The sequence below is a fragment of the Oncorhynchus gorbuscha genome, linkage group LG18, assembly GCF_021184085.1.
Source record: "Oncorhynchus gorbuscha isolate QuinsamMale2020 ecotype Even-year linkage group LG18, OgorEven_v1.0, whole genome shotgun sequence".
Classification (NCBI taxonomy): Eukaryota; Metazoa; Chordata; class Actinopteri; order Salmoniformes; family Salmonidae; genus Oncorhynchus; species Oncorhynchus gorbuscha.
In genome coordinates, this window is record NC_060190.1 from 32,887,722 (window position 1) to 32,911,480 (window position 23,759).

Below are 23,759 nucleotides of genomic sequence, written 5' to 3' on the forward strand. Positions count from 1 at the left end.
CCTCCCTCTGCCCCCAGCTGTAGCCTCCATATGTTAATTGATTGCCCTCCATCTATCTTCTGAATTCGTGCTACTAGGTGCCAATTTGTAAGTCGCTCTGGATAAGAGCGTCTGCTAAATGACTTAAATGTAAATGTAAATGTGACCTAAACTGGGACATGCTTAACACCCCGGCCATCCTACAATCTAAGCTTGATGCCCTCAATCTCACACAAATGATCAATGAACCTACCAGGTACAACCCCAAATCAGTAAACACGGGCACCCTCATAGATGTCATCCTAACTAATTTGCCATCCTAATACACCTCTGCTGTTTTCAATCAAGATCTCAGCGATCACTGCCTCATTGCCTGCATCCGTAATGGGTCTGCGACCAAACGACCACCCCTCATCACTGTCAAACGCTCCCTGAAACACTTCTGCGAGCAGGCCCTTCCACTCGACCTGGCCGGGGTATCCTGGAATGACATTGACCTCATCCCGTCAGTAGATGATGCCTGGCTATTCTTTAAAAGTGCCTTCCTCACCATCTTAAATAAGCATGCCCCTGTCAAAAAATGTAGAACTAGGAATAGATATAGTTCTTGGTTCACTCCAGACCTGTCTGCCCTTGACCAGCACAAAAACATCCTGTGGCGTTCTGCATTAGCATCGAATAGCCCCCATGATATGCAACTTTTCAGGGAAGTTAGGAACAAATATACACAGGCAGTTAGAAAAGCTAAGGCAAGCTTTTTCAAACAGAAATTTGCATTCTGTAGTACTAACTCAAAAAAGTACTGGGACACTGTAAAGTCCATGGAGAATAAGAGCACCTCCTCCCAGCTGCCCACTGCTCTGAGGCTAGGAAACACTGTCACCACCGATAAATCCTCTATAATTGAGAAGAGAGAGAGAGCTGCAAAATCTGGACCCCTACAAATCAGCCGGGCTAGACAATCTGGACCCCCCCTTTCTAAAATTATCTGCCGAAATTGTTGCAACCCCTATTACTAGCCTGTTCAACCTCTCTTTCGTATCATCTGAGATTCCCAAAGTTTGGAAAGCTGCCACGGTCATCCCCCTCCTCAAAGGGGGTGACACTCTAGACCCAAACTGCTACAGACCTATATCAATCCTAACCTGTCTTTCTAAGGTCTTCGAAAGCCAAGTTAACAAACAGATTACTGACCATTTCGAATCCCACCATACCTTCTCCTCTATGCAATCTGGTTTCAGAGCTGGTCATGGGTGCACCTCAGCCCCGCTCAAGGTTCTAAACGTCATCATAACCGCCATCAATAAGAGACATTACTGTGCAGCCGTGTTCATCGACCTGGCCAAGGCTTTCGACTCTGTCAATCACAACATTCTTATTGGCAGACTCGACAGCCTTGGTTTCTCAAATGATTGCCTTGCCTGGTTTATCAACTACTTCTCTGATTTGTCAAATGCCATACAACTCTCCTTCCGTGGCCTCCAACTGCTCTTAAACGCAAGTAAAACTAAATGCATGCTATTCAATCGATCACTGCCCGCACCTGCTCACCCGTCCAGAATCACTACTCTGGATGGCTCTGACTTAGAATACGTGGACAACCACAAATACCTGGGTGTCTGGTTAGACCGTAAACTCTCCTTCCAGACTCACATTAAGCATCTCCAGTCCAAAATTACATCTAGAATCGGCTTCCTTTATCGCAACAAAGCATCCTTCACTCATGCTGCAAAACATACCCTCGTAAAACTAACCATCCTACCGATCCTCGACTTCGGTGATGTCATCTATAAAATAGCCTCCCAACACTCTACTCAGCAAACTGGATGCAGTCTATCACAGTGCCATCTGTTTCATCACTAAAGCCCCATACACTACCCACCATTGCGACCTGTACGCAATGGTTGGCCCTCGCTTCATACTCGTTGCCAAACCCACTGGCTACAGGTTATCTACAAGTCTCTGCTAGGTAAAGCCCAGCCTTATCTCAGCTCACTGGTCACCATAGCAGCACCCACTTGTAGCACGCGCTCCAGCAGGTATATCTCACTGGTCACCCCCAAAGCCAATTCCTCCTTTGGTCGTCTTTCCTTCCAGTTCTCTGCTGCCCATGACTGGAACGTATTGCAAAAATCTCTGTAGCTGGAGACTCACATCTCCCTCACTAGCTTTAAGCACCAGCTATCAGAGCAGCTTACAGATCACTGCACCTGTACATAGCCCATCTGTAAACAGCCCATCTATCTACCTATCTCATCCCCATACTGGTATTTATTTATTTTTATTTTGCTCCTTTGCACCCCAGTATCTCTACCTGCCCATTCATCTTCTGCCGATCTACCATTCCAGTGTTTAATTGCTATTTTGTAATTACTTTGCCACCATGGCCTATGTATTTCCTTAACTTACCTCATGTATATAGACTTTGTTTTCTTTTGTTCTACTGTATTATTGACTGTATATTTTGTTTATTCCATGTGTAACTCTGTGTTGTTGTATGTGTCGAATTGCTAAGCTTTATCTTGGCCAGGTTGCAGTTGCAAATGAAAACTTGTTCTCAACTAGCCTACCTGGTTAAATAAAGGTTAAATATATATATATTGTTTTAAATGTGTCCCAAATGGCACCCTAAATCCAAGCATACCTGATTCAAGGTGTCAACTAATCATCAAACCCTTAATGAGTTGAATCAGGTGAGTTTGTCCGGGGCTACAACAAAAAGGTGTGCTGTTGGGGGTACACGAGGACTGGAGTGCCCTATTAGGGGTACTCAAGGACTGGAGTACCCTACATGGTGCAATACTTTTAACCAGGGTTCATAGGACTCTGGTCGAAAGTAATGCATTATATAGGGAATAGGGTTCCATTTGAGACGCAATCATCACTGTGTGTAAATGCTTGTCTTCTTCATCTTCTCCTCTATACAGGGTCTCCCCTTTACAAAACTCTTTTCGATCCAAGGCCCTGTCGGGGAAATCTACCAGGGTGCATCCTTCTCCCAGTCGGATTGGAGCCAGTATCTGGGGACAGCAACCTGAGCAGGTGGACCGGATATTTCAGGCCTTACGGAAAGGCCTCAAGTAAGTAGCTCCAATCATATGAATGTCCAATGGAGTAGACAAGAGTGAAGTTGCCCCTAGTCTAAGGTTTTATGTTTGCCCCTTTAATTGGTAGGGGGGGTGCGCATGGGGAAACATAAGCTGACCTTCGATCTGTGCATCAGGGCAACTTGCTGTTAATTCAGAAGTCTCATGTACTGTACTGCACCAATCAGCATCACGCACAGTGCTTGGTGGCTGATATTGAGCTTTGTTGGCAGGGAGTATCTAGATGGCCATCAGACGGAGATGGACTTCCTGTCCTCCCAGCAAAGAGACACCAAGAGGAACTCCAGACTGGTGAGTATATAGTAGTCGAGGTTGTTGGATGGGACAATGGGAAGTATGGGTTCATTGCATTACACTCCTAGATAAACAAAACGTTTATTTGTTTGTCACCATAGGTGAACACTTTTTGGTTCCAGGTATAACCATTTGCTGGTGAAAACGGTTCTACTTAGAACCTTTTAGTGGACAAACGATTCCACGTAGAACCTTGTATTAATGAAAGGATTCCACTTATAACCAAAAATAGTTATTTTCAGAGAGTTCTCCTACGGGGACAATTGAAGAGCCCTTTATGTTTCCAGATATTCCAGATATAACCTTCTTTTCGAAGAGTGTAATGAGTGGAACTGCAGTAAACACATGGAATAGAAAGCCTCCTCTATAGTACACAGTCCAGTCACAATGAACAATTTAGGCTCTTTATCAACAGTCTTTTCTCAATCTCTCACATCCACTCTTCTCGTCTCCTCAAAACATATTGGAGCAGAATATCTGAGGTTCCTCATCTAGGATCTCTTCCTCCAAAACGGTTTGAGAAAGAGGCGAGGAAAGAGAATGTGAGGAATAAAGAAACAACTTTTAAGACATTGCTTTTGTATCGAGTTCATAAAACATATAGATCTCCCAGAAATAAACCTAGACACTCCTCTGTTTTCAGGCTTTTCTGTATGATTTGGAGAAGGTGAGATACCGATTTTTGCCTGCTCTCTTATTATTTTTCGAATGGTCAAAATGAATTGTCATGGGGCTCCTGAGTGGCGCAGTGGTCTAAGATCCTGGTTCGAGTCCAGGCTCTGTCGCAGCTTTCCGTGACCGGGAGACCCATGGGGTGATGCACAATTGGTCCAGCGTCGTCCGCGTTATAGGGGAGGGTTTGGTTGGCAGGGATGTCCTTGTCCCATCGCGCTCTAGCGATTCCTGTGGCAGGCCGGGTGCATGCACACTGACACGGTTGCCAGGTGTACAGTGTTTCTTCCGACACATTGGTGTGGCTGGCTTCCGGGTTAAGCGGGCATTGTGTCAAGAAGCAGTGCGGCTTGGTTGGGTTGTGTTTCGGAGGATGCACAGCTCTCGACCTTCGCCACTCCCGAGTCCGTATGGGAGTTGCAGCGATGAGACAAGACTGTAACTACCAATTGGATACCATGAAAAGGGGGTAAAAAAAAGAAGTTTTTATTTATTTTTTAAATTACATTTAAAAATTGTTGTCATAAAATGTACCACTTGATTTTGCGATGTCAGGAGATCCGAGCATTGGAGAGATACATAAGAAGACTGGAGTTCCAAATCAGCAAGGTAACAACTTCCATAACTTTCCTAATGCATATTGCTGGTGTTTTTATTTAACAGACATGATAGTGAAGAGATGACAGGAAAGGTATGACATCTATGAGTCAGAGGGCCATTGGTTCAGTTTCGAACACGTTCTGTCTCCGGTATACATGCATGCCAGGATCAACAGCACAAACCGCTAGATAACACAGGCCACACTTCTATGACCTCTATGTAGGTCTATGTAGTGTCAATTCTGTCTCCACCACAGTCAAACACTGAGGGGTTTTCCCACCAACCAATGTGCATCGATGCATCAAGAAGAATAACATGTGGGAGCAACAGCTTCATAAATAACCAGAGGGGGGCAAAATGGTTGCCTGTTTATATTTACATTTCTAGGTGGAAGAGCTGTACGAGACTTACTGTATTCAGTGGCGTCTGTGTCAGGGGGCGGTGAACATGAAGAAAGCCTTCGCTCTATCGCCCTCTTCACGGGCTTCCAGAGAGAGCCTGCAGGAACTCAACCGTAACCATCGCCACAGCCTGGAGGTATTGCAGTCACACGCGGTCGGGTGCCACACAACTTCGTTTACCTCAACAATTTCATGGGTTATCTCACACACCGTATACACAGATCCTCTGGTCAAACGTGTCCTTCGGTTTCCATGTTTAGAACATACGGGTGGATATGGGACAATGAACAGACAACCAAAAGCTTGTTCATCGTCCTGTTTCATGAGTTAATTCGCATGTTATACGCTTAGCAGCCAACCGCTGAGTCTGGAGTCACAGGTCACTGATGGGTACTTGAAGGACCATTACTCTTCATATTTCATGGGTTCTAATACACACTATAATTCTATGTACCATTGCCAGAGGGAAGGTATGGGTCACACGTGAGCTAGCGTAACCCCATTTACCACTGACATAGTGTGGAGGTATGGTTCACAGATGGACTTTGAATCTCCCATTTGTCTTCTCTTGTCATGGGTTCTCACTCACAGAATTTCACTATAAGATCTATTAGACATATTCAAGTATACATTGAAGGATTTTAAAAGTAGTTTATAAACAGGTTTGATTAATTCATAGATAGATTATAAACTAATAATAAACAATGTACAAACTACCTAGAAATACTTTATAAAGTTAATCTTTGTGTAAAGTGTTACCAAGACATTATAAGTCTCTGATCATGCAGACAACTCCTGTAGGTCCAGTTAGATCAATAAATCAATTGTGAAAATGAAGTACAGTAGCAATCCACTGCTGATCATAGCCTACACACATTTTCAGGATATGTGTGTCATGGAGGGGGAGTTGGAGATTCTCTTGGGAGAGCTTCACATCAAAATGAAAGGTAAAACACATGTTCAACCTTCATCATTCTAGTGAAATGGAATACGAAAAATGGCACACCTCAGTGGCAAGCTTCAACTTTGTCTGAAAAAATCTATTCCAACAGGATTGATCGGCTTCGCTCGACTATGCCCAGGCGACCAATACGAAGTGAGTGCCTCTATCAAAACATATCCCGGTGAAAAACGCTCTGAGGAACCACAACTGAGGAAAAAGACCCAGGCTGCAGCCAAAATGGCACCATATCCCCATAGCTCTAAGGACCTTGGTCAAAAGTAGTGAGCTTTCTAGGGAATAGGGAGCTATATGGGACACGGTCTCAAAGATGTATGCTTTTTTCCATCCAGGTTGTGATCCGTCTGGGGAGGCAGAGGTGGAAGATCCGGGGAAAAATCCAGACGGATGATAGGCAGTCATGGGATGTGGAGGAGATGATCTTCCTCGCTCACATCCACGAGAACTTTGATATAAAGGTGAGCTTTTTTGGGGGGGGCGGCTTCCCAGACACAGATTAAATCTAGTCCTGGACTGAAAACCTTGCTCAATTGAGAATCTGTATTGAAACAGGCTCTTAATACGGTGCTAGTTTTAATCAGTGCCTAGGAAACTGGGCCCTAAAGATTTAGACTGAGCTGCATCTGAAATGACAGTCTGACTCGTACATAGTGTAAAACTTTTGACTGGAGCAACGTGTGGTCACATAGCACACTACTACAGAGGTAATGAGGTGACATATGAGATGGAGAAGCAGTTGAAAGCGGTTGATTTCCCCCTGTGGAAACTTCATTTGTGTGTCTGTCAGGTACATCCAGGCACATCAGGATCACACATGACAATACATTCAGATGCTCTCCGGGTGCAAGCCCACACACCAGTGTGAACGTCACATCCTGTCAGGGACGACCATGTGGGTGGTGATGACAGGCGTATTCCTGTCCTTTGTGTGCGGAAACGCAGTGGCAAACAGTGCACAATGTGGATGAAGTTACATTCTCTGTTGATGGGGAAAACAACATCCCTTCTGTGAAAGAGATATGAAGCCCATTTTCTGGCTAAGTGAGGTATCTTTACAAAGGCCAAAGAATTTCCAGTCAAACTAAGTCCAATTGAAGTTGCAGACGTTCAAAGCTTGAAACAGTAGTCTTCAAGTGCATGATAATACATCTTGAAAACCGGAAAAAGTAAATGGCTGTGAATGAAAAGGATTAGAGAAAGAAGAACGTTGTATTGTTAAGAGTCGACACCTGAAGAATGAGGAGTAAGACAGTTCTGACCTTGCGTGACGTTTCGACTGACCAATCATGTGTCTCTATTCAGGTAACAGAGGTCAAGGGGCTGGGCTCCCTGCTGGTTGGCGTGGTAATGTGTAAGAGTGCTGACTTCTTCATGTCTCGACCCCAGCTCATGGTAGTGGACATCACTGAACTAGGCACCGTCAAGCTCCAACTAGAGGTGGTGTGGAAGTAAGTACACCAGTTAGCCATTTGGAAAATGATTTACAAGGTTTATGTTTATATGCAGAGTATGAATTATACCGTGACATTGGGGGTGGGGTCTCTATTTTTTTTCAAAGGACTCCAGGTGAATGCACAAAAGCATGTATGGGTTCGACATGTATTATAAGACATGTATTATAACGGTCATCATGTATTACCTTTTAATGTGGCATTAACACAACCAGTCCTGATGTTTTCATCTGAGTGTCAAACAAATCACTTCAAAAAGTAGGCTACCTGCTCACGTTCGTCCACTCAAAAATGATTCCAGCATCCAAACCAGTGCACTGTGCACCGGCCATTTGATGAATGGAAATAGACATCTGTTATAAAACACCAAAACGTGTCATTACATTCGCAGATTGTCATTAGGCGACCACTTTTGAAGGCTGAATTAATTGATGCATCTTGCTGACAAATTGAAATGTTTTTGTAAAAAGAAATGTTGGGACACCTGAAAAGGGGCTGAAATACAGGAAACAAATACAGTTGTGTCTGTCCTGAGCTCATCGGCATAGGAAAGTGTGAGGGCCCAGTTTGCTAGCAAATACTCAAGACAGACAGAGATGCAAGAAAGTCAGAGTAGAGAGAAGAAGGCAATTGAAAGAACCTGCACCAACTGTCATTGGTATAAACCATGACAGAGAGGTGGTGGTGTAGGTTTCATTTGAAATAAACTTTCATTTTAAAATTTGTATCAGTTTCAGTACACTGTTTATATGGTTATAGGGTGCTGAATTATTCCTGATTATACTGAGAAGTTAGTGGTGACGTGTGCAGGTAGGAATTCAAAATAGTAAAACATAAAAATATCTTCCTTATAAATAAAACTATACGAAGGTTACATGGTCAGGGAAATCTGCTGGTTCTTATTTATAGGTCATACTGTAGGTCATAGGTTTGGAAGTTAAGTCTTTTTTCTCTCTGAGAATTGAACGTAAGCATGTATTAGATCAATAGAAGGACATTTGCAGCTGCTACTCAGACAGTGCTAGACAGATTTAGATCATTTGAGTATTTATCTCTGCCAGTTTTTCATTCATTCCTAAGAGAGGGAGGACTGAAACTGACTGAAACACAGACCAGACCATTACTGTACCTCTCCTCTAACATGACCCAGCTGTGACAGAACAGCTGATCCTATCCCCTTCCATGGACACACAAACATACACAGAAACACACACACACACACACACAGATCAGATTACAGTGGGTATATAGACTCCAGGTGGAGGACATTTCATGGTTTCTCTTCACAGTGCTGGTAGTTTAAACCTCGGCCATCAATAAGTGCCTTCTGATTGCTCCGCCATTCTGTCATGATGCTATTCTGACCTGCTTTCTCAGTCAGACGACCAGCCATATAAACTACCTTTTGGTTTACTCTGAGAATGAGTTACACTAAAATAAAAATAAAAATGGAGTACCCGCAAAACACCAGTCTCAACGTCAACAGTGAAGAGGCAATTCCGGGATGCTGGCCTTCTAGGCAGTGTTCCTCTGTCCAGTGTCTGTGTTCTTTTGCCCATCTTAATCTTTTATTTTTATTGGCCAGTCTGAGATATGGCTTTTTCTTTGCAACTCTGCCTAGAAGGCCAGCATCCCAGTTGCGCCTCTTCACTGTTGACGTTGAGACTGGTGTTTTGCGGGTACTATTTAATGAAGCTGCCAGTTGAGGACTTGTGAGGCGTCTGTTTCTCAAACTAGACACTCTAATATACTTGTCCACTTGCTCAGTTGTGCACGGTGGCCTCCCGCTCCTCTTTCGTTTCTGTTTAGTCAGTTTGCGCTGCTCTGTGAAGGGAGTAGTACACAGTCTTGTACGAGATCTTCAGTTTCTTGGCAATTTCTTGCATGGAATAGCCTTCATTTCTCAGAACAAGAATATACTGACAAGTTTCAGAAGAAAGTTCTTTGTTTCTAGACAAATTGAGCCTGTAATTGAACCCACAAATGCTGATGCTCCAGACTCAACTAGTTTAAAGAAGGCCAGTTTTATTGCTTCTTTAATCAGAACAACAGTTTTCAGCTGTGCTAACATAATTCCAAAGGGGCTTTCTAATGATCAATTAGCCTTTTAAAATGATAAGCGTGGATTAGCTAACACAACGTGCCCTTGGAACACAGGAGTGATGGTTGCTGATAATGGGCCATTTCCCAAAACATCTGCCATTTCCAGCTACAATAGTTATTTACAACATTAACAATGTCTACACTGTATTTCTGATTAATTTGATGTTATTTTAATGGGCAAAACAAAACGTTTTTTTTTCTAAAACAAGGACATTTCTAAGTGACCCCAAACATTTGAACGGTTGTGTACATTCTTTCTCTTTCTCTTTCTCTTTCTCTTTCTCTTTCTCTTTCTCTTTCTCTTTCTCTTTCTCTTTCTCTTTCTCTTTCTCTTTCTATTTCTCCCTCCTCCTCTCTCTCTCTCTCTCTCTCTCTCTCTCTCTCTCTCTCTCTCTCTCTCTCTCTCTCTCTCTCTCTCTCTCTCTCTCTCTCTCTCTCTCTCTCCCTCCCAAGTCCGTTTGACAGTGGGGAGATGAGGCCAATCACCACTGCATCCAGCAGGCAGTCCATCCACAGCAGGAAGGGCTCAGTGTACAGCTGGATCCCTCCCAACACACCCAGCTTCACAGAGAAATACTTCATAGTGAGTGACCCAGACATAGCTTCGTTCCATACTGTATGTGCTATAGCCAACTCTTCTATCCTTCATTGTAATGCTATTGTATGCTTTTACAATGAATGATAGAAGAGTTGATCACTTTGGAAATAATAACTGTATTTAATGTTTTCGTGTGTTATCCTCTGGGATTGGCACTGTACAGGTGTTGGATCTTAATTTGACCCCTTTCGCCACAAGAGGAAAATAATATTCCAGCAGGAGGATTTGAATCGCTGAACAAATATTTAGAATCGCCACCAGGGGGCAGCCGGAAGCGGTGTTTGTATACAATGCAGGACCGTACCTACATTGTACCTTCTGTAGGCCATGTGCAGGCTACAGCATGTCTTGTGTGATTTCTAATGTGGATTTCATCAATTGCTTTAGTATACTGTATGTTGATACTTTTAGTTTTAGTATCATACTTTTAGCTTTAGTATACTGTATGTTGATACTGTATGTTGAAGGCAAGCAAGAGGCAGAATAAACTATTGTTTCTCAGTGCCTATGTGGTCCAGTGGTTACAGTCACTGACTCTGGCATACATATTCCAGATTTTGTTTTTAGGCATTCACTCTGCGTGGTTACTGGGTTAATTGTGTGTGGTTACAGGGTTATAGAAGCAACTCAAAGGTTATCAGTTTAGGTGTTAATTCCAAATTATTTAAAGTTAGGGCTATGGTTTGGGGAATCCTTAAAGAAAATAATCCCAAAAACGTTTTGCCTATGTATCCATAGTATTGTTAACGCTTGCTAGAATGGTCTAAGTTACGTGCTCCATCTCTGAGCCTCCTGAATTGCTGGGCGACATAGTGATCAGCCTGAGCAGACGTGAGGGCCCACAGGTTCATTTAGTTTATTAAAATTTTTCCTAGAAGTAAAATTAATAGTCTGATCACTGACACAACATGTCTCGGCTCAACGAAATCATCGTCGGATAGGTTCAAATGCATATACATCTTGACAGCTTTACGAAAGTAAACATTAAAGCCACACAATATAGGCTTTCAATCCACACCAAAGGTCAGAACTATATTGACAAATTACACATGACCTAATTATAAAACGTGGGCGGGCATCCCTACTGCAGAAAAGTGTATTGTTCTACATTAGGCCTACATCTGTCAATCAACAGATGGCCCAAATCAGCTCATCAACTCGGCCAGGGAAACACAGTAGCCTATTATTGGTTAAATTCACACAGCTGATCACAATTGCAACCATTATTGGTAACCTCATTACCACTCCCTGAAAGACGATGTCGGTGTTACCCTTAGTCCTGCTTTGCAACCAAAGTCTTTCAAGATATGTTTGACTTCTGGTTGGTACTGTAATCTGAATAATTTAGTCATTTTATAACAGACTATGGGTGATATACAGTGGGGCAAAAAAAGTATTTAGTCAGCCACCAATTGTGCAAGTTCTCCCACTTAAAAAGATGAGAGAGGCCTGTAATTTTCATCATAGGTACACTTCAACTATGACAGACAAAATGAGGAGAAAAAATCCAGAAAATCACATTGTAGGATTTTTAATGAATTTATTTGCAAATTATGGTGGAAAATAAGTATTTGGTCAATAACAAAAGTTTATCTCAATACTTTGTTATATACCCTTTGTTGGCAATGACAAAGGTCAAACGTTTTCTGTAAGTCTTCACAAGGTTTTCACACACTGTTGCTGGTATTTTGGCCCATTCCTCCATGCATATCTCCTCTAGAGCAGTGATGTTTTGGGGCTGTTGCTGGGCAACATGGACTTTCAACTCCCTCCAAAGATTTTCTATGGGGTTGAGATCTGGAGACTAGCTAGGCCACTATAGGACCTTGAAATGCTTCTTACGAAGCCACTCCGTCGTTGCCCGGACGGTGTGTTTGGGATAATTGTCATGCTGAAAGACCCAGCCACGTTTCATCTCACGATACATGGCCCCATTCATTCTTTCCTTTACACGGATCAGTCGTCCTGGTCCCTTTGCAGAAAAACAGCCCAAAGCATGATGTTTCCACCCCCATGCTTCACAGTAGGTATGGTGTTCTTTGGATGCAACTCAGCATTCTTTGTCCTCCAAACACGACAAGTTGAGTTTTTACCATCTGACCATATGACATTCTCCCAATCTTCTTCTGGATCATCCAAATGCTCTCTAGCAAACTTCAGACGGGCCTGGACATGTACTGGCTTAAGCAGGGGGACACATCTGGCACTGCAGGATTTGAGTCCCTGGTGGCGTAGTGTGTTACTGATGGTAGGCTTTGTTACTTTGGTCCCAGCTCTCTGCAAGTCATTCACTAGGTCCCCCCGTGTGGTTCTGGGATTTTTGCTCACCGTTCTTGTAATCAGTTTGACCCCACGGGGTGAGATCTTGCGTGAAGCCCCAGATCGAGGGAGATTATCAGTGGTCTTGTAAGTCTTCCATTTCCTAATAATTGCTCCCACAGTTGATTTCTTCAAACCAAGCTGCTTACCTATTACAGATTCAGTCTTCCCAGCCTGGTGCAGGTCTACAATTTTGTTTCTGGTGTCCTTTGACAGCTCTTTGGTCTTGGCCATAGTGGAGTTTGGAGTGTGACTGTTTGAGGTTGTGGACAGATGTCTTTTATACTGATGACAAGTTCAAACAGGTGCCATTTAATACAGGTAATGAGTGGAGGACAGAGGAGCCTCTTAAAGAAGAAGTTACAGGTCTGTGAGGGCCAGAAATCTTGCTTGTTTGTAGGTGACTAAATACTTATTTTCCACCATAATTTGCAAATAAATTCATAAAAAATCCTACAATGTGATTTTCTGTTTTTTTTCTCCTCATTTTGTCTGTCATAGTTGAAGTGTACATATGATGAAAATTACAGGCCTCTCTCATCATCCCATCACATTTTTAAGTGGGAGAACATGCACAATTGGTGGCTTACTAGATACTTTTTTGCCCCACTGTATCTATTTGACAAGCATTCTCTAAAATAGAAATAAAGTATTTCATTGTTTACCATGGCAAATGTACTGTGGCATTTTAGCCAACACTTTGTATGGATGGAAACTGTTGGTGTAGTCTACTGTTATTATTTTATTTGTTTCCTACTTATGTTATCAAAAAGTGTCTAGCACGGTCATTTCTTATCGAGATAAGGGGTAAAATATCCCTGGACTCTTCATATTTTAAATGTGTGTAACTAAATCAAGTCAATCGAGTTATTTGTGCCGAAAGGGCATGGCCCGGAATCAAACCAACACCGACACAGTAGGCCTATACAGTATTGCACTCTGGAGGCAGCAGCCATAACAATTGAACTCAATTTTGACCTTATCATACACTTGACACTTGTATGTCGTAGCCTAGTGAAGACCAATATCTAACTTGTTTTATTAAGGCTATAGAAAATGACGGTTGTTGATGTGTATGGCTGCATTTCAGTTTTTTTTTAATTACATTTGAATGTTGCAGTAATAGGACCTAAGGCTGAGCGTTTGAGCGAGAGAGAGAGAAAATAATTTTGATAGCAAGCCCTGATCCCAATGACTCAACTGCTCCCGCATGGAGAGAAAGGGAACTGGTATTTTTCAGAAAGCAATATTTGATCAAATAATACATTTTAAAAAATGTTGATACCTAGGGGGTGGTAATGTAGCTATTTGATTTAGAATTTTAGGACCCCCTGTAGATATAACAATATGTACAAAAATTATTTTAGAAAATATTGAATTTGTCCTTTACTGCTATAGCCCATAGAAACGCATTGAATAACACATTCATAAATAGCAAAACAAACCGTCATAAAATAGGAATATGGTTTTGAAGAGTCTGTTCTATTTCTATGAGATATAAGAAAGCTCAGGTAATATATAAAAACATTTGGGACACATTTAACCCCTTTTTTGTCGATGCAAAACTACTTCCATACTTCCATTCCATTTAAACCAGTACTGGGTTACTTTCAGACAAGTCCTGTGATACTTGTGAAAAACGGAGAACACCATCGTGTTTGTGAGAGTCTCCCCTTTTCCTAAGCTTATAGGCTATAAACATTTATAAATGAACATTTATTTCATGAAAAGCAGTCAACATACACATTGTTTCACATTCTTTAGTCACAGACTCATAAACACAATCACACAATGGGTACAGCTTGGTTCACAGCATCCCCAGGAAAGTAAAGTATTGTAGCCTCATGCGGAAGTTGACACATCGGCTGTACCGACTTCAGACGAGTCCCCATCGTGTTAGTGAGAGTCTTGTTTTTCCATGGAGTGGTGAAATTAGTTTGTAGGCCAAACCTTTCAGATGTTTTCGTGAGAAGACCGATTTTTGGGGATGTCTCCTAATCTGAGAAACAGCGCTGTAGTTCCCACCGTAGGTGCGGAAGGTGGACATAGGCAGATGTGGTGCATTGAGACGATACAAAAAAAACCAGCTATCTCTAGCTTAAACAGACAGATTTTGATGGGGATTTTTTTATTGTGTTACTTAGATTGCGTCAATATACTATTTTTTACATTATTATTATTAGGAAATAATTCCTTACAGGCAACTTCAGTTAGTGCAAATGTAGGAGACTGAAAATAGAACATATGCTTAAAGTATTTTGCTTCCACTTTCAAAATATATTTTAGTGAATCGTGGATGACTCAGTCATTTGTAACACGTTTATATGTAAATTTGGGTGCGTCAATCGACTAGTAAGGATTAAGATCTGACATCTGTATAAATTAACTATATGAATTTTTGACGCCAAAAGGAATGTTGGCTATAGCACAAGAATATGGGACTATTCTAACCTACCTCTATTAGGCAATCTCACACACACTACTCTGTATGGTATGCCTGCACACCTCATGGTCCCTATCTGTTAAGTCTTACCAAAGAAAACCCTGTATTTTGTATATTTTAATTCAATTATGGATTCTGCTCAACAAGCTGTAAGGGCTATTGTATTAGAGGAAATGTATTGTAATGCTTTTGTAGGTTGGTGTTTTATTCTGTATTTGTTGGGCTTTGATGTTTTTCCAAGCATGTCTCCCATGTACCTGTGCAATCCAGGAATCTGGAATGTGTCTCCAGTCCAGATGTCAGGCCTGGACGTATGGATGCAATACTTTTCACACCAAAATACTTATGTTTTTCATGCTGTCTCTCTCCTTATCCTCCCTCTCTCTTTATACTCTTGACAAAGGGTGCTGCCTTGCACCATGAAGGTTATTTGTCTTATCCTTATGTAACAGTTAGCTTCCGTCCATCTCCTTGCCCCATCCTGGACCCTCTGAGCACACTGACAAATGTCACCCAGGAAGCATCGCAACCTGTCATTTCACAAAAGCCGCAGCTCTAGCAAAGCAAGGAAAACAATTGCTTCTAGGTTTCAGAGTGGGTGACGTCATCGACTGAAAGTTACTAGCGTGCACCACTAACAACCTAGTCATTTCACATTGGCGACACATATAGGGGGCTGCTTTCTGGTGCTCTTTTCCATAGAGATCCTAATAATTATATGGGTTTTTCCAAGAACTACCCTTCAAATACATCTCTAAAGAACCATTTTGAAACATGGCTAAAATATCTGTGGTCTTCTATCTAGTCCATGGTACGACAGCTCCAGCATGACCCAGAGGGCTCCTTCTCCCTGGTGTCACGGGAGTCTCGAGGGGTGTCTCTACTCAGCTTCCTTGCTGACACCTCCCAGGCCCTCAACCCCACCCCCACGTACAGCCAAGGGGGCAGCCAGACCCAAATCAGCCTGACGGAGGACCTAGTCTCAGAGAGCAGCCCACCAGAAGAGAGGACGTCGAGGGGACTTCCAGGGACTTCTGAGACAGGGGACGAGTGGCCCCCGACCGACCCGGACACGGGCCTCTCCTCTCCCTCAACACCCGGGGAGACGAAGCGGGGGTCCATGCTAGCCCAGCAGCAGCGGTACAGCACTCCGGACATCCTCAGGCAGAATGGAGGGGGCCCCAGCTCCAGATCTAGCCCAAGTCCTGGTAGAGAGACAGACACTGAGATTGTTCCAATAAGGAGCAGCAAAGGGGGGCCAGGTGTGGAGATGGAGGTGAGGCTTGGGTACGAGGACATTCAGGAGCAGGAGAAGGAGGCTCTAGCCAGGCCGGTGGTGACCAGTAACCAGCACAAGGCTCAGGCTCTGAGGATCGGTGCTCTGTTGGGGGAGCTGGAGTCGGCTCTACAGAGCCAGGAGTGCAAAGAGAGAGAGCTGAGGACACTAGAAAACCAGATCCTGCACCTCAACACCATCTTAAAAGTGAGTGCTTAGGGAATGCATTGACACATGCTGTAACCTTTTGTACCCCTTTAACCCTTGGAACCAATTTCCCCCGACTTTCACTCCCCTAACAAATATTGTTTATGATATTCTAATCCCTGTGAAAAAGCACTTACAACAGAATGTATGGACAGAATGTGTGGTCAGAATGCATGGTCAGAATGAATGGACAGAATGAATGGACAGAATGTATGGACAGAATGTATGGTCAGAATGTATGGACAGAATGTATGGACAGAATGTATGGTCAGAATGTATGGTCAGAATGTATGGACAGAATGTATGGACAGAATGTTGAAGCCATTTACTGTAACACACTATCCCCTCCTAAAACAAAGTGCTGAATGAATTAAAGTTGGAACTAATCTGAGTTCACAGCAACTGATGGAGTTGTTTAATACATGAAGGTGTGTGTGCATGTGTGTGTGCTCATGCGTGCCTGTGTGTGTGTGTGTCTGCACATGTGTGTGTTACCCTCTCAGAATGACCTTTCCTTGCTGAAGAGCTCCTCTGCCAAAACACTTGCTGTGGAAGAGAAGGAGGTGCTGGAGAGTTTTGACTTCCTCTCCACAGACTTCAATGCTGATGAAGACGTCTCCTGTATGGGCAGCGTGCGCCTTAATGACACAGGGTGGGTTGTGAAAGAGTTTTCATGAACATACTCCCATTCAGCCATAGATGAGACTGTAGACAGTGGTGTAGTGGAGGGTATATGCAGGTATACACCATATACCCACTTATTTTTCAATGGGCATTGCATATATTCACTTCTTAATCCCCATGATGCGTATCAAAGTCGTGTTGTGGAGGTATATACCGTATCAATTAATAAGGCTGATGGAACAGATCAGAATATTTAGCTTTTTCTTTTACATTTACATTTACATTTATGTCATTTAGCAGACGCTCTTATCCAGAGCGACTTACAAATTGGTGCATTCACCTTATGACATCCAGTGGAACAGCCACTTTACAACAGTGCATCTAAATAATTTAAGGGGGGGGGGTGAGAAGGATTACTTTATCCTATCCTAGGTATTCCTTAAAGAGGTGGGGTTTCAGGTGTCTCCGGAAGGTGGTGATTGACTCCGCTGTCCTGGCGTCGTGAGGGAGTTTGTTCCACCATTGGGGAGCCAGAGCAGCGAACAGTTTTGACTGGGCTGAGCGGGAACTGTACTTCTTCAGTGGTAGGGAGGCGAGCAGGCCAGAGGTGGATGAACGTAGTGCCCTTATTTGGGTGTAGGGCCTGATCAGAGCCTGGAGGTACTGAGGTGCCGTTCCCCTCACAGCTCCGTAGGCAAGCACCATGGTCTTGTAGCGGATGCGAGCTTCAACTGGAAGCCAGGAGAGAGCGGAGGAGCGGGGTGACGTGAGAGAACTTGGGAAGGTTGAACATTTTAGGTGCAGCAATGTGCATACAGTTGTTGGCCTATAAGTGCAAATGTTCCAAAATGCAATGTGCGGGAAAAACACTGTTCTAAAATGTGCAACGCACAGGCAAACGGTTTCATGGACAGAGACTGAAGTATCCATTTGAAATCAGAATCAGAGAGGTGTGGGGGGCTGCCTTAATTGACATCCATGTCTTTGGCGCCTGGGGAACAGCGGGTTAATTGCCTTGCTCAGGGGCAGAGCGACAGATTTTTACCTTGTCAGCTCAGGATTGGATCCAGCAACCTTTTTTGTTTTTTTGCATAAACCCAGTGGCCATTTGTTTCACAAACTCCATCTCATGTGCTACAGAAACACTGCTAACCAAACAACCGTGCTATTTGAATGAAAGGGTAACTACACAATCAAATAAAATAAATCTTAGATTGTTCCCAGACCTCAAAAGTGGTCTCCTGGTTTGGTTTAAGCATTGTTATGCATTTAAAATATATATATATATATTTTTTAAGTGTGTATAAGAACAAAATCATGAAAAAAAGGGAAAATTCTGAAACCTGTGAATTCTGTCTCAGTTGACAGCCTCATTTATCCTTTTACAGTACATAATAGGTTGGTCTGACAGTGAGCGACCAATATGGGATTTATATTTGTAGGTTATTCACACAGGGTGCCTTTCCTTCGCTGGGAGGGACATTTGGTGCATTTTTGGCAAATTAGAATATACCCACTTCTCTAGGCACCACCACAGCACTGACTGTAGATGAGACTAGCAGAGTAGCTACATGGAGAAATCTCCAACCCGCCCCCTTGTGGATGTGTAGCGCTATTGAATATATGATAGACCTAAGCAAATATCGGAAATATATCATGACATAGAGTAGCATAAATCCATAATTCCCATTTCAATCATACACATTTGTGAAATGTGATTTTAATACTATCACATTATAATAACGTAGATTAATGTGTCGTCTGTGGACCACCCAACCTGAGATAATTAAGTACAGCAGGCCCACACTAGTATTTTTAGTCCATACTGTATTCCACTATGTCTCTTTCATCCAATATTTTCATGTCTCTTTCATCCAATAGAATCAGCTCATTCCAGGAAAGCACGCTGAGGAGCCTGGGGCTTTTCTATCAGGAAAGCCAATCACGAGACAAGCTAGATGTTGCCACGCTGACCACTGGGAACTATAGTCTGGACCATGCTCTGGAAACACACCTGGGCATCTGCACTCTACTGCTGGAGGTATGGGGCCTGTCCAATACTGTCAAACACAAGACAGCCATTTTGGTTGTTAGTCTGTGTTTAGTAGTCTGTATTTGTCCTTTCTCCTTAAGTGTGAGATCATGTACTTTTCACCGCAAATGTACAAGCATTGGATTGGTGTAAGCATGGTCCAGCAATCATTTTCTTTTAAATACAATGGGGTAAGTGAACAAGTGCACTCTTCAGGGGAAAGGACAGAGAATAGGGACACGGGGAATAGTTTTAATTAAAATAACAAAGGAAATCGTAATAGAAGTCGTTATAACTGTGTAACTATGCAGCTTGAAATTGAAAGTGTGTAACCAGTGGCCCTGATTTACAGGCAATGAGGAGTTCAGAGTCAGTGGTAGTTCACAGGGACATTTTGGAAGAGATGTCACTCCAAGCAGAGGTACTTGAAAAAGTGAGCAGGTTGATGTTGGAGACGGCAGACATGCTCTCTGTCAGTAACAGTAAGTAGCCATCTTTTCTATCTTTAATGCTTTGTTTTAGAGACTGGTTCAACTATTTTAAAAAATGGAGGAAAATGACAAAAATGTATGTGTCACAGTTTGGGTTTGTAGCCAACGGGGCTGCTTCAGGACCATACCAAAAGGTTACTGAATCAAATTCCTGAGCTGACAAGGTAAAATTTTCTCATTCTGCCCCTGAACAAGGCAGTTAAAACCTGTCTAGGACTGGGGTTCTGCTAACTTTACTGAAAAAGCAAACCATGCAATAATCTGAGTACAGCGTTCAGACAACAAAGCAGCCAAAAAGATATCCACCATATTGTGTTGTCAACATTAGTCAGAAATAGCATTATAAATATTCACTTACCTTTGATGATCTTCATCAGAATGCACTCCCAGGAATCCCAGTTCCACAATAAATGTTTGATTTGTTCGATAACGTTCATCATTTATGTCCAAATAGCTTCTTTTGTTAGGGCGTTTGGTAAACAAATACAAACGCGCTTTCAGGTCCAGCCGAACGTTGACGAAAAGTTCAAAAAGTTATATTACAGGTTGTAGAAACTTGTCAAACTAAGTATAGAATCAATCTTTAGGATGCTTTTATCATAAATGTTCAATAATGTTCCAACCGGAGAAAAGCAATGTCTGTAGAAAAGCAATGGAACGAGAGCTACCTCTCATGTGAATGCGAATGACTGAGATCGAGGCTGCTGCCAGACCTCTGACTCAATCAGCTCTCATTCGGCCCCCCTTCGCAGTAGAAGCCTGAAACAACGTTCTAAAGACGGTTGACATCTAGTGGAAGCTTTAGGAAGTGCAAAATGACCCATATCCCACTGTGTATTCAATAGAGGCTGAGTTCAAAAACTACAAACCTCAGATTTCCCTCTTCCGGTTTGGATTTGTTCTCAGGTTTTTGCCTGCCATATGAGTTCTGTTTTACTCACAGGCATCATTCAAACCGTTTTAGACACTTCAGAGTGTTTTATATCCAATGCTAATAATAACATGCATATATTAACATCTGGGACTGAGTAGGAGGCAGTTTACTCTAGGCATGCTTTTCATCCAAAAGTGAAAATGCTGCCCCCTATCCCAAAGAAGGGTCCCTATCCCCACTGTTCCCCGGTAGGCCGTCATTGTAAATAAGAATTTGTCTATCCCCTTCTTTCTTAAAACACAACTTTTTAGCGTTGCTTTTCTTTTGTTTTTTATCCTCTTATGTTTGTTGTGTAGTAAATATTTAAGTTTTTATTTTCATTGTTTTTTTATTTTTTTTTCCTGGCTCTGAAATGTGCTGTATAAATAAAGCTTGATTTGATTTCTGTCTCTCTTTCTCCTGTCCCGCTGTAATTGTTTTAAATCAAATGTATGACAGGGAAGAGAAGCTCCATTTCCCTTTAAAAAAGAAGCTTTGCATATGACTAATTAACTTATTATCCTAGATACTGGATATAAATTATCATGGTTGCATAGACAGAATTACACAACTCTGTCAATAGTGGTCAGTGTGAGGCCTCTGATCTGATTTAACATATCAATAAATGTACAGGTGTACGCTCTTAATTTGATGACTGTTGTCGCAGACAGGAAATGCAAACTTGTAGTGAATGCAAGGTTTAAAAAGGCTTCTAAAGTTTGATTTGCCCACCCCAAAAAATAGACCAATCCCTAAAAAAAGGTCAATTTAATTATTATCGATATAATAATTCACAATTCTTGTTGCTGCAGGATTATTTTCTTGCTGTGAGAAACTGGTCAAATTAACATAGTACATCTGTATAACTCTTCCTCTGATCTTCCCCTAGTTCTCCCAAAGGCACAGAGACAGAGGGAGTTGCTGGTGTTTTGGGAGGAGTGTACAAGCACCGAGTCGCCCCTCTGCTGCCCCACTGACATGTTTGTCCAGACCCTAAGGAAACGCTACATCCACAAGGTCAAAGCCAAGCAGCCCGGCCAGCCAGACGCAGGTCAGCACCGTAGCACAACAGCTAACTCAATGGAAACAATAAAAGGGCATGGCTTCAGTATAGTTGCTAGCCTGGTTGCTAGTCTTTTACTGCTTTGGCCACCTACTTGTTGTCTTGGCAGGCCAAGGCGTATATAGTGTCATTGAATGCAGAAGCAGGTAATCAGGCTAAAAGTGATATGTTCCAGTATTAGTCACAATATCAAATATAATAATAATAATAATATAATATCAAATCTGTTGACTGACGCAAAATGGCCCAAATGGCAGCTGTCATCCTCCAACTGCTCCTTTCGGTTTTGTTAAAACAGCTATAAACAGCTAAGGTAGAAAAAAGAGTGCCAACAGAGCCTGTCAAATGAATTAGAGGTTTCATGGTGCTTGTATCTAAACCAAAGTAGATCATTTTTAAATTGTTCTATATATCAGTTGGGTTCTCTATAAGCTTCAATATGAGGTCATAACCCTAGCATGAATGTGCATCCTTGTAGCTATGTGGACTAATATAGTCAAAATTGGGTAAGCTGAGCCAATGGTTGAGCCAATTAAAGCAAGGCATTATTACTGGGATATGAGGTAACTACAGGGCCTATGTTAAACGTGTAAAAAGAAAACATACAAAGTGTTTGTTACAGTAGGTGTTAAGCCTGTGTTAAAAGATGCTTAACATTATTAAAAGACAAACAAGCGATTGTGATTGTGTTGAATTGTGTTTTGGAAATAAAGATAGACATGGTTATTACAAAAGTAGTGGTAATATTTCAATCAGTACAGACATTTGTAGGCAGCTTAACCACTTTTTTTCATGGACAAGCTATGTTTTCAAAACTGTAATGTTTACATGAATTCAGATTTTTAAAATTAAATTCAACAATAATTCAATAATTCTCTCCAAATTGGTGGAATGACCCAGAGGCTAGCTGGTATTTGACTGTAGTGGGTCACTGATACATTGTGTCGTCTGCAGTGTTTGCGCAGCTGTTGCAGCAGATCCAAGCTAGCTGTCGGATGGTGCCTATGGCCCGCTACAGTCCACAGAGGGTCACAGTTTTCCAGCTCTCCACCTACCTGAGCCGCTGGAGCTTCACAGACCTGGGAGAACACATCTCCCGCCTCTCCAAAGAAGGTATCCTGTCACAGGACTCATTCACACTATCAGGCTGACCTGACCTGAACCAAACTGTGCTGGCTTGGTTTACATGGCAAGAGGATCATTTTACATGCAATCCAGGCAAAGCTCCGGGGCTGTACAAAAAAGTAGCAAAGATAAAAAGAAAAAGGAGGGACATAGACACAACCGACGACAACCTTCAACATTGAAGTGTTTCACCTCATTCAGTTCCATGCATTTGAGAAAAGTTAGCTACAGTATGTTAATCTTAGGACCATAATGGAAGAGGTACAGGAAGCAGAGGCAAAGACAATGTAGTAGACCACAGCATAAATACAGTTCAAGTCGGAAGTTTACATACACCTTAGTCGAATACATTCAAACTCAGTTTTTTCACAATTCCTGACATTTAATCCCAGTAAAAATGCCCTGTTTTAGGTAGGTTAGGATCACCACTTTATTTTAAGAATTTGAAATGTCAGAATAATAGTAGAGAGAATTACTTATTTCAACTTTTCTTTCTTTCATCACATTCCCAGTGGGTCAGAAGTTTACATACACTCAATTAGTATTTGGTAGCATTGCCTTTAAATGGTTTAACTTGGGTAAAACGTGTCGGGTAGCCTTCCACAAGCGTTCCACAATAAGGTGGGTGAATTTTGGCCCATTCCTCCTGACAGAGCTGGTGTAACTGAGTCAGGTTTGTAGGCCTCCTTGCTCGCACACACTTTTTCAATTCTGCCCACACATTTTCTATAGGATTGAGTTCAGGGCTTTGTGATGGCCACTCCAATACCTTGACTTTGTTGTCCTTAAGCCATTTTGCCACAACTTTGGAAGTATGCTTGGAATCATTGTCCATTTGGAAGACCCATTTGCGACCAAGCTTTAACTTCCTGACTGATGTCTTGAGATGTTGCTTCAGTATATCTACATTATTTTCCTCCCTCATAATTCCATCTATTTTGTGAAGTGCACCAGTCCCTCCTGCAGCAAAGCACCCCCACAACATGATGCTGCCACCCCCGTGCTTCACGGTTGGGATGGTGTTCTTCGGCTTGCAAGCTACTCCCTTTTTCCTCCAAATATAATGATGGTCATTATGGCCAAGCAGTTCTATTTTTGTT

General features: G+C 42.3%; 1 protein-coding gene across 3 annotated transcripts in view; it reads left to right on the forward strand.

Annotated features, from left to right (window-relative positions):
• The window catches only part of ripor3 (RIPOR family member 3), a 69,605-nt gene that overhangs the window by 39,410 nt on the left and 6,436 nt on the right, over positions 1–23,759 (forward strand). For 2 of the 3 annotated variants that reach the window (XM_046310273.1, XM_046310274.1), the window contains exons 3-18: positions 2,907–3,059; positions 3,299–3,377; positions 4,024–4,047; positions 4,608–4,661; positions 5,040–5,189; positions 5,937–6,000; positions 6,106–6,149; positions 6,347–6,472; positions 7,317–7,462; positions 10,022–10,151; positions 15,734–16,411; positions 16,915–17,063; positions 18,917–19,076; positions 19,420–19,549; positions 21,361–21,522; positions 22,489–22,647. In XM_046310273.1, the coding sequence (XP_046166229.1) occupies positions 2,907–3,059; positions 3,299–3,377; positions 4,024–4,047; positions 4,608–4,661; positions 5,040–5,189; positions 5,937–6,000; positions 6,106–6,149; positions 6,347–6,472; positions 7,317–7,462; positions 10,022–10,151; positions 15,734–16,411; positions 16,915–17,063; positions 18,917–19,076; positions 19,420–19,549; positions 21,361–21,522; positions 22,489–22,647 (2,408 nt within the window). The remainder of the gene's footprint in view (positions 1–2,906; positions 3,060–3,298; positions 3,378–4,023; positions 4,048–4,607; positions 4,662–5,039; positions 5,190–5,936; positions 6,001–6,105; positions 6,150–6,346; positions 6,473–7,316; positions 7,463–10,021; positions 10,152–15,733; positions 16,412–16,914; positions 17,064–18,916; positions 19,077–19,419; positions 19,550–21,360; positions 21,523–22,488; positions 22,648–23,759) is intronic. The other variant, XM_046310275.1, reaches the window with a different exon arrangement.